A 12,016-nucleotide genomic window follows, 5' to 3' on the forward strand; every position below is an offset into this window, starting at 1 on the left:
CGCTACTGTTGAAACATGCTTTCCCATCTTTGCCTGTGGAAATGCCCAGTGTCCCGCCTGCTCTGTGACACCTTCCTTGATGACCTCACACAGGAGTTCACCTTTCATATTCAGTGATTGCTTCTGACTCCTTCAGCAAACATTCTGTGAGGATGTGCAGGGGATGTAAAGAATAATTCAATGCAGCCCCCTGATCTCAGGTGTAATTAGTTGTGGAGCTAGTCATGTAAACAATGACCTATAATATAATGTGTTAAATTCTAAAATAGAGGTCTTACCATGTGCTGGGATTACAGACTGTACATAAGATACCTTGAAGGCAGGCCTCTTTGTATAGTGTAGGGCTATTGGTAATATTAGTTCCTCTTTTGTTAAATGCACTTATTAGTAAATTTCTCTTCTGCACTATTCCCTTGCAATATTCCAATAACTTTGCTTTGTCTGGTAAATCTGCTTTCCTTTTGTTTTTTAAATCACTCCTTTCTTTGTATCTTTTTTGGATACATGTATAAGCAAGGAAAATTGGCTCCGTTTAAAAACAAATAATCTTAATTGGACTTCACACATTTATTTTTCACCATTTTGAAAACTGTCAGTTGTATTTCTTCTCAGGTCATTTATGTACCGAACACACAAATTCTTTTAACAATGGCTTTTCAGTAAAACAGATTGTTCGACAGTGGTATCATGCCTACCAACAGCATAGCGTCTGGTAGCTGGCAAGAGCTCAGCAATTCTAGTATGGATATTAGAAAGAGGAAGTTGGCTGGCTCCTTATGCTGTTGCTCACACTGATTTACTTAGATGTTCCTACTAAAGTTTTCCTCACTCATCTGCCAAACTTAGTACTGGAGACAACCATCCAAGGCATCAAGGGAGACGTCCCCAAAATGTCTACTCCGGACTGTTAAGCAAGTGGGCGTTGCAAGCTCTGGAGAGAATGCGCTGACTCCAGTTAGCTACTCACCCATCTCTCTGCAGAGGGCAACTGCAGGTGTGTAGCATCCCCAGGTCACTGTCTTAAATGTGAACAGTGTTTCAGTGATGTGCAAGTCTCATAAGGGTAACATTTACCATCTCAATGTGCACCTGATAGAGCACAGTGACAGCAGGCAAATAAAAGAAAAAATGTGGACCAATAGAATGATTTAGCCTTTTGTCAAAGCTATGTTTTAATCTGTGCCCAGATTGTGAATAACTGTCTTGAATGCACGTTGTGTGGAAGCCAGCCTCCTCCATTCTCTGCTGGGATGCGGCAGGCACAGGCAGAAGATGAAGTTTAACAAAAGGAAAACAGCTCTAGGAATCAGCAGTATGCCAGCTTCCTAGGAAACAATCCCCTCCAAATCCTCCCTGTGTTTTTAAAGGTTGTTAGGATTTAGGAAACGAACGTCTGTCTAATCAGCCCTCTGCAGACTGAAAGGCTGGTCCATGCCCCTGCCTCTGCTGAGGTTGTACCGTCCTGGCAGTGCGCAGCAGGAGATGAAAGTCTGAGCCTTTCACCAGGCAGCTGGGCACAGGGGCTGTCGGTCTTGGGCGGCGGGCAGGGCCAGCAGCCTGGGGTTTGAGGGGTCAGATGCGGTTGCAAATGGTCCTTGTAAGTTTTCAGCATCTAAGTCACACCCAATGTGCTCTCATGGGGGAGGTGGTTAGAAACTCCTGTTAGAGGATGTTTTTTAAAGTTTATAAAAAGGTATTTAGGAATGTTTTTAATGAACAGCAAAGACTGATATATAAACTGCTTATAAATTTAACTGCAGGAAATTTAAACCCAAGTGTTAACTTGGAACAGTGATGACACAACAAATGGACAAAATTGTTTTATTTCCAAAGAAGTGAATCTTTCTCAAAACTTCTTTCCATTCGTCTCATTCCCAATGATTTTTATTTCTGTGGGTGCAGCGGCCGCGGGAGTGGGGCTGCAGGCAGGCAGGCAGGGGACCAGGGGCCGCGGAGGGAGGGGCCAGGCGAGGGCGCGGAGGATGGGCCAAGAGCCATCCCTATGCCCACCACAGTCTCGCAGCCCACAGTTCCTTTCAAGGTTCATGAATTCGTGCACTGGACCCCTAGTTACTAATAAAAGGTTTTTCTTTTAATAACATTTCACCTAGACATTGTCTAGTGTTATAATTTTAAAAGAACACATATAGAAGTATTTTAAATGCTCCACTTAAGTCCAAATGGATGGCTATAATTAACTAAAGAAATGCAATTAAATAAATTTATAAAAGTAGATTTTAAATGGAATTTGTATGTAAAAGATAATCCAGTCAAAATATATAATGTATACATATAAACAGACCTCTTTCTTTATAAGTTTACCTTTAAAATTTTTAGCATATAACATTCAGTTATATAAGTATATATATATATATATATATATATATATATATGCTCTTAGCACTTGACTTAATCGATAAATATCCTTTATGCTCTTAAAACAAACTGCTAATATTCTAAAACTCAAGTTTTTGCATGATATTTAGCTCACACATTATTTTATACTGTATACGTACCACATCAAACTTCTGAGTGATGTTCCCCTGGACATCAAGTAAATAAACCTTGCCATAATGTGTGCCCAGTGCCAAAAACTGTAAGAAGAACAAACAGGTCAGTTTATTAATGTACCATTAAAACACAATTACTAATAAAACCATTTTCAAACTCAAGACTCTTAATGCATAAGTGATCTGTACTGCCTTAGAAGATATCCAATCCTCAGAGACGGTCTATTTCCAGCTTCAGGGAAATAACAGGACAGGGCCTACTTTATTGTGATAGTGCAAGCCAGCTGTCAGAATGACTCATGAGGACCCTCATCTACTGACAACTAATGGTGTGTATGTGGTCTGTACACAATGCCTGATGGACTGAGGCAGCAAATTAAAATGCAGCTATGAAAGCATGACCAACCTAAGGTTGAACTCAAAGTCAGAAGGGAATTATTAAGCAACTTGCCTCAATTTATGGCAAATGTGTAAATGTGTGCTATCATTTAAATTCAACCTATATACACACAAACAACAAAGTACTATTTTTTTAGAAAGAAAAAGCCATGCCATATATCTGAAGATGAAAAAACTCACATATCTAGAGATGAAAAAACTCAGATGTACTTATACTATCAGTTAGCAATAGAATGCCTCTATAAAAGTTAATGTATAATACTGAGTGTAAATGTTTATATTCTAATACAAAAAAATATTTTTCTGTCACAAAATAACTGCTGAGCTCCATATTCATCTTATGATATGAAACTAGTTCATAACTTCCATTGTTCCTTTAATCTGCACTAACCTAAATAAACCAGAAGAAACTTTAGGACTACCTAAAATATGACATGAGATTTTTCTCCCTTTTTATTTCCTTACATACTACTCAAATAGTTCCAAATTCCCTATTTCATTGCATGTAAGCATGCTTCATTGCAACCTATAATGAAATGTTCAAATTTATAGGCACTACTAAGCATTTCAGTCAAGCAGCACAATCTTTAAAAAAATAACCTTATAGAAAGTCAAGATTTAAAAAGATTTATCAAAATGGAATTGCTTAAAACGAAATTTCAGTTCAGGCACTTAAAATATGAAGCTACCTTAAAGAGGAGTCACAAAAAGGGAAAAGAAGGGGTTCATTAGAAATTCATCCCCAGCAATGCCTTTCACTCCTGCAAGGTTGCCTTTTTTAAAGAAGAAAAAAGTCCCCTGGGTAAAAAAATCAATACTGGTTAATAAAACATCAGATGTGCAGACATAACTAGGTATGACGATTCCACTGCACAGGCCGCCTGAATGCACCAGGTGCCATGCCGATTACTCATCCAGGGCAGACAGCAAGCCTGGTGAGAAGAGGATGCCTGGACCCTGGAGAGGGAAGGGCCAAGAGGTAAATCTGGGGGGAAATTAGTTGCATATAGAAACAAAACCAGGATATTTTCTCCAAAACAAAAGAACATTCTAATCTGAAACAGAGGACTCAGATGGTTGTAATATTTTTCTCTACAGTGACACTGACCATATTTGAATTAAAAAAAACCATACAATACTAACTAAAACCAAACAGTACTCCACCTCACTATACCCCAAGTACTCTGAAGTACTGACTTCCTCATAAATACTGTCTTTAGTTTGTTAGGAAACTAAGGTGGATTGGAGCCTTAAAACTCTTTACACCTAGGTCATTCTCTGACATCTCTGGGAAGGCCATATCTGAACTTCCAATTATATTTTATTTTATTAGTTTTAAAGGTTCTATGTAGGATACTTTATCCAAAGATTAATTCCTTCCCTTTTTCTTATTTTATTCATTACTAGTTTAATCCATTTAATAGTTAAGATCTGAAACATAAAATATTTATTTTGATTTTATAGCTTAACCTAAAAACTATAATTACTTTAGAATATTGGGGAGGAGGGGGAGGAGTGGTTTTCATGATAAGCTACCTTTTGTTTACAAAAACATTTAATCATTTAGATTAGATAAATCACTGCTGTTCTCTTTTAGAAATAACTTTATGTGCCTAAAATAATCCAAGTTTGATAAGCCAATTGGAGAGGTCTTCAAAAATTATTTAACTATGAAAATTATTGATGAGTCATACATACATTTGCTAATGCTTTTGACTACTTAAAATACAACACACACAAAAAGGCAAAATTGGCCATAAATCACAAATGTAAATACAAGTCCTTTAAATGTGACTAACTTTCCAGTCATTAAAATTTGTAGCTACTGAATTTTTTTTTTAATACTGTCAGCACCTCCAACCCAGGATAAGCAAAGAATATAGCTTTATTAGCCCCTTCCAGGTTTAATTACAGAAACTTGATTCATTTTATAAAGTATCAGACTGTGTACCCAATCCTTTTGAACACTCCCCTAACATAACTGCTTTTACTGGACTTTTTGTGTTTTTTGTTGATTTTTGTTTGTTTTCTTTTTAAATATATTTTTATTGATTTCAGAGAGGAAGGAAGGGAGAGAGAGAGAAATAGAAACATCAATGATGAGAGAGAATCATTGATTGGCTGCCTCCTGCATGCCCCCTACTAGGGATTGAGCCGGCAACTCAGGCATATTCCCTAGACCAGAGTTGAGCCCGGGACCCTTCAGTCTGCAGGCCAGGCTCTATCCAGTGAGCCAAACTGGTGAGGGTGACTGGGCTTTTTGTACGTAAACAAGTAGAAGTAACAAGCAGTCCTTTGGACCACAGAGAAAACATTTCAAATGTGGTCAGCTGCATATTATCTGTTTCACATCGCATTTTTAGTTTCAAAGCAGAGAGTGCCTTCAATTACATGAGAGGAAGTAAGTTGGGCAGTTCATATGTCTTCCCTGGAAATAGTCAATGAATGGCAGAGCTAGGTACAGAATTAAGAGTTAAAACACTCTCCACTGCACCAGAAATCTCATAAAAAGAAACATGAGCCTCAGATCAAGAGTGTATGCTCTAAAAGTTAGCACGAAAAAAATACAAAAGAAATAAAAGTTAGCACGGATTGTAGTTCCAACTGTCAGGCTCCTTGACCAAGTTGGTTTAAGTATAGTGTTGATAAAGTGTGATGTCCGAGCATGTAAACTTTGTTCTCCATTTCATCCATTCAATGGTTCATTCAACACACAAAACACAAAAGCACCTACAATATGCTTAGACAATAAGCAAGTATGACTTAAAAGAGTGACACTACAATGAGCGAGAAAGATATAAAAATATGATTAATTATAATTAAATTTAAGGTTACTTAAAATGGAATATCTCTAAGAACTTTATGAAACATCAAAGATATTAGGTGTGCTGAACTCTGAACTTTGAAAGAGTTAGACAATAGGCTCTGAGGCAAATGAGGCAGACTTGTGGTAAAGATCATTTTAGGCAGAGTGAATACAACTTGCTCAAAGGCACAGAGCAAAAAAAGCAGAAAAAGTCAGGAAATTACACGCAGTTTTACATGACAGAAGCACCCAGTTCATGCCCAGGGGAGGAGACAGGCAATGGGGCAGGAAAGATTGGTTAATAGAAGGCATTAATATTTATGGAGAGATGAAAAGTAGAAAAGTTTAAGGAAGGAGTATGTGTGTCCAAATTATGAAGACATCAGGAAGCCAATGAAGGCTTCTAGGAAGGATTATCCGATCAGATTTAGGTTTCTAGAAGAAAGAACTGTTAGGAATGGACTAGAATGAAAGCAAATCGTTAAAGGAAAATAGATTGGTTCACAGTGTGTGCATTAGTTCCAGGCAGAAATAAAGAATGCCTCAACTAAAAGCAAAGGACTCAGGATGGGACTGCATTCAAGCAGCTGAGATGGGGTGGAGTCCAGGCAGGAGATGTTATGAGTAAAAACAGCCATGCACACCCTAGCTGGTTTGGCTCAGTGGACAGAGCATAGGCCTGTGGACTGAAGGGTCCCAGGTTTGATTCCAGGCAAGAGCACATGACCAGGTTGCAGGCTCGATCCCCAGTGGAGTGTCTGCAAGAGGCAGTCCATCAATGATTCTCTCCCATCATTGATGTTTCTCTCTCTCTCCCCCTTCTCCCTTCCTCTCTGAAATCAATGAAAATTTAAAAATTTAAAAAAAAAACAACCCAAAACAGCCAAGCACGACTGTCAGAGTACCACACTTATGACAGAAAGTGGTAAGACACAAGGCCAATTACACAGAGGGCAAGATCATCATCTTACACACCACATTAAGGAACTTTGACTCTATTTAGTAAATAATGAAAATTATACAAGGTTTTAAAATACGTACTTTCAACAGATCATTTTGGCAATCAGGTAGCAAATGGGTTAAAGGTAGAAAGATTAGACACATAAGTGCAGACAGAAGATGAGGACCTCAGCTAGGGCAAGGTGGTAAGAAGAGCACCATGACTTAAGGAATGACTGGGTGTTAGAGGAGACGGGTCAGCTTTGGCTTACATGACAGAGGAGATGGTGGTGCCACCAAATGAGACAGAGAACAAAAATAGATGCAAGATTAGAGGGAAAAGATGAGTTCATTATGAACATGCTTAGTTTCAGGTCAAAACAGAACAAAAGGCCCTAACCGGTTTGGCTCAGTGGACAGAGCGTCGGTCTGTGGACTGAAGGGTCCCGGGTTCGATTCTGGTCAAGGGCATGTACCTTGGGTTGTGGGCACATCCCCAGTGGAGGGTGTGCAGGAGGCTGCTAATTGATGTTTCTCTCTCGTCAATGTTTCTCTCTATCCCTCTCCCTTCCTCTCTGTAAAAAAATCAATAAAATATATTTAAAAGAAAAAACAGAACAAAAGATAGAGGTGGATAAATAAGTACAATATTCTGGAAGAGGCAGAGTTGGTGGTCATAGAAATCATGAAACTGGAAAATCACAAAATTAGAAGAAATGTAGACAATGGACCAAACCTTGGGAAAACCTAACATGTAGGGGAAAGATCGAGGTAAAAGTAAGTGAAAGAACCAGAGGGAGTAACAGAAAGATCAAGAACCTAAAACAGAATGGTGTCATGATACAGAAGTTTTGAGAAGGCGAAATCCACAGTTTTAAAAGCAGTAAAATGTCCATCATCTGGTTAATGGATAGACAAAATGTGCTATGTTTATACAATGGAATACTACTTTGGCTATTTATACAAAGGAATGAAGTACTGATACATGCTATATCACAAGGAATCTCAAAAACATTATGCTAAGTGAAAGAAGCCAGACACAAGAGACCAAACAGTGTATGAGTCCATTTATATGAAATACCCAATATAGGCGAATCTATAGAAAGAAAAAGTAGATTAGTGATTATGTGGAGCTAGAGTTAGGTCTGTTCCATGACATAGCATATATCACTAGGAGAGAAGGCAGAAAATGAGGTGAGACAAAGAACAAAAGTAGACTAAAAGGCCCTTGAACAGGACGAAGAAAAGAAAGATGGGTATGGATTCAGGTGAGCTGGGAAAGGGGTCAGGAACTGAGGTTGACCATGCCTGACAGTTTCAATTTTCTTAATTAAATAGAAATGACATCACCCTCTAAAAGTGAAGGAATAGTGATTGAGATGGAGGGTTGAGGACTAAAGAAACTGATGAAGAACCAATAACAGCATTTTTAGTGGCTGAGGGATACAACAAAGGACAGGGGCATCAGAGAACTGAAGATGCTGGTGAAGTCAGGATAGTTAACCATTAGATAGAAAATCTTTAAAGAAAGAATGGATCAGAGATCAGGGCTCTATAAAGTCACAGAACAGGATTAGAAAAATGAACACAGAAGCCTGACAAACAGAGAGTATATTTAAAGATCCTCAGGTTCTAGGTCCTGACACCATCTGGAGTGTGGCCTTAATGGCGGGAGATGAAACCGGGCAGAAGTGTAATTAAATTAGGCTGAAGAACTGCAAGGCCAGTCTTCAGCGAACAAAGGAAAGTGACAAGGAAGTTGGGAGCTGGCAGCATGGGGGGGGGGGGGGGGTAGATGGTGGTGCAGCTAAAAGGCAGGTGCCTCAAGAAGGGTGTTTCTGGTAAAACCAGAGACAGCAAAGGTTCTACTGACAGGTTATGTGATTACAGGAATCTGCTTACAATTAAATGAAATTTGAAGTACAAAGGAACTGGGTGGGGCAAGGAGGAGGATAAGCAACACTGATGGTCACACAGGATAAAGCAGGAATTGGATCAAAGTTGGGAAGTCTGCCTTTTGTGGAGGACAAAGGCTCACTCCTGGGGCTCACAGGGCAATAGTCGAAACTGCCTGGCTTCCAATACTCCAATTATGACACATTTTGTTTTGGTCCGAGAATGGGCTAAGGGTGCTGTACAGTACTTAGCCTGGACTCAGAAAGTTGGTGGGAGCTTTGTTTCAGCAAAGACTCAGATGTGGAATAGATTAATTCATTCATATAATATATGTAATAATGTGGGGTCATTCTACTAATTCCTAATAACTCCAACATAATCCCTTCTACTCTTATGAAAGCACTGAGCTCCACACTATTTCTAATCTTAATACTTTTCTATTCTACTACTTAGGATTTGAGGAATTAAGTAATAGTCTTTCCAAGAACCACTTACTATAAATCTTGTACATCCATCCTTGTCTAAATTCTACTTGACACACCCTTACAGTGTGCTCTCTGTGTGTGTACAAATACATATATATAAATTTTCGGTCATTGTTTTGATTTTTTGTGGTGAGGAAGAAAAGAGGAAGAGTGGCAGAAGACACAATTACAGTGAAAAATCACCTCTAAAAGCATCAGGGCTCCAAAGTATAAGCAAGCTTCCAACAGAGTGACTTACAGAAGAATCACCTACTTGGGCTCCTTACCTTGTCATGGACCGTCATGCAGCTAGCGGCATCCTTCTGAAGGATTTCAGTCACCCCATTGGAAAGCCTTTCATACTTAAGTTTGGGTTCCTCTTCACTCTCTTCTTCCTGCACAGAAAGCAGAGAAAATGACCATTGCCATGGATTTATCTGATACCGTCCAAGACTCAAAACATATTTCTTAAGGGGGACCCAGAGATGGTTCCCTCAATGATTATCAATAACTACAACCATAGCGAAAGGGAAGATCTTCATGTTTCACTTTTCCAACGAGGTGTGTCAACTGCTACAACGAACTGTAAGTTATTTTGGTAGAATAACTTCAAAAGTTGAAAACAGGATTACACACACTTACTGTTTATAGTAATCAACTGTGGCATATTCAATACAAAACTGACCACTCTGCAGACATATGCCAAAGAAGTGAGTCAGCAAAATACTTGTCATTATGACCTCCTGGTCATAAAAACTCACAGCAGTAAGATAGGAATATAATAAACCTCTAAAGGACATTATTATATTTCAAAAATATTAATATTTTTGTCAGATTTGAGAATATCTTAATTAGAAGACATAACCACAAAAACTAAATCAAAGAAAATTGTAAATTTTATATAAAGCAAAATGTATTCTTCCCCTTCAGATAAAAAATATTTTAACATTCCTTTTAAATAACTGGTAGTCCATGAACAATTATTATTTATTCAGTTTATGTTAAAAAATATTTGTTTACTCTTATATAAATAAACCTACATATGCATTAAAGTTTCTTAATCAGCTGTGGCTGGTGGCTTAGTGGTTGAGTGTCAACCCATGAACTAAGAGGTCAGTGGTTCGATTCCCAGTCAAGGCACATGCCCGGGTTGTAGGCTCAATCCCTAGTAGGGACCTACAGGGGGCAGCCCATCAATGTTTCTCTCTCACTGGTGCTTCTCTCTCTATCTCTCTCCCTTCCTCTCTAAATATCAATAAAAATATATTTAAATAAATAAATCCCCTCAGGTGAGGATTAACAATAACACAATAAAATAAATTTCTTAATCATTTATAGGTAATATTACTAACTTTATATGTTTAACCTCAGTGCTGAAACAGGATCACAAGATATCCTTAATCCTCATAGTTAAGTTAGGAAATCTCTAATGACTATAACGGCCATTAATTAATAAATCAAGGATAGATATAAAAATTACTACAGTGATTCTGAAAAATATTTTACTTTACTGCATTGGTATGTAATGAGAAACCAAACAATGTGCATATATCAATACTTGTGATAGGATAAAGCTGGACAAATCAGAAGTTCACAAAAATAATCTACTCATGGACTGCAGGTAAGATGTCAGCTTAAGTTGCGACCATCTGAAGGTTAAAATGGGGTGAGACTATCTGCTTCCAGGATGACTCACTCAAACAAACGGTTGGCATGCTGGTGCTAGCTGTTGGCAGGAGGCTTTATAGTTCCTTGTCTCATGGACCTCTCCTCAGGACATGAAAGGTGACTTCCCCCAGAGTAAGTGATCCAGGAGAAAGCAAACTGAGCGTCAATGCTGCATATGGCCTCAGAGGCCGTACACTGACACTTCAGCAGTACTCTACTGATCACACAGGTCAGTCGTGATTCAGAGTGGGAAGGGAGAACACAAGCGCGGGAATAACAGGAGGTGAGGATCATCAGAGGCCATCGTGTGGTCTAGCTACAGAGTGGCGATTATATTTTAAAAGCAATAAACCTGGTTTTAAGAAATCAGCATTCCACGCATATGATGAGCTGTCAAATTTTCTTCCCCAAGTACATACAGACTATTAGTTGTTTATTTAGTAACAGTGTTAAAATCAAAGACAATGTTAGCTACTATGTGCAAGAATAACTTTAAGAACTAATAGCAACAAATGGACATATAATAAGCACAGTTATCTAAAAGACCAATACTCCTTTTAAAAAGTAACTAATGATAATCAACCCAACCCAAGGAGCTGTTACATGTCAAGAAGTGACCTGTTATTAAAATAAAATATGAAATAGCTCATTAACCAAGGATAAAGAACCTAGAAAAAGGAAAATCACAAACAAAGCCACAAGTAAACACTTCTACTTATGTACTCACAAGCAAGAAACAGAAATCATTGCAAAGTTAACATAAAATGTGGCAAAAATGATGTGTGCATTCTGAAGTAAATGTGTTAAATACAAATTGATTCCTGAATGGTAGTCTTTATAATAAGATGCCACATGTTGCTCAAGTCTGGACATCAAATGTGCATCCAACGTGAAAAGTTAATTCTAGCCTCTAGACTATTTTGCATAAAAGCACTCATCCACGGACCATTAGATAAAGTTACTGTAAATAAGGTTTGCCTGTCTTATTTATAAGTGAAAACTAAATAATTCCTCTCACATAAATATATAAAAATAAATACTTTCACAACACAGTTCACTGGAGCATTCGTACCAGGCTTCAAAAACCATAAATAAAATGAAAACTCCAATATTAGGCACTTGATGTAGCATTTCACACTTTTCTGACAGGTATCTTTATGTTAAGCTAAAAGCAAGCTAACGGTGAATTTTTAAGTTTTTTTTTTCTGCTTGCTGTAAACAAAGAAAATGGAAAGTGATTCAAAAATACAATTCACAGAGGTTATTCTACTGCTGCAGACTATATGTCACATTCTAAATAAAAAAACAATTTTTTAAAAAATCAAGCTGATTTA

The 12,016-nt window shown here is 38.0% G+C and overlaps 1 protein-coding gene across 1 annotated transcript in view; it reads right to left on the bottom strand.

Annotated features, from left to right (window-relative positions):
* The window catches only part of VPS41 (VPS41 subunit of HOPS complex), a 138,314-nt gene that overhangs the window by 102,981 nt on the left and 23,317 nt on the right, over nt 1-12,016 (bottom strand). Inside the window, exons 3-4 of the mRNA XM_059655731.1 lie at nt 9,302-9,409; nt 2,517-2,594 (exon numbers count right to left, since the gene is read on the bottom strand). Coding sequence (XP_059511714.1) covers nt 2,517-2,594; nt 9,302-9,409 — 186 coding nt within the window. The remainder of the gene's footprint in view (nt 1-2,516; nt 2,595-9,301; nt 9,410-12,016) is intronic.

The sequence above is a fragment of the Myotis daubentonii genome, chromosome 10 (genome assembly GCF_963259705.1).
Source record: "Myotis daubentonii chromosome 10, mMyoDau2.1, whole genome shotgun sequence".
Lineage (NCBI taxonomy): Eukaryota > Metazoa > Chordata > Mammalia > Chiroptera > Vespertilionidae > Myotis > Myotis daubentonii.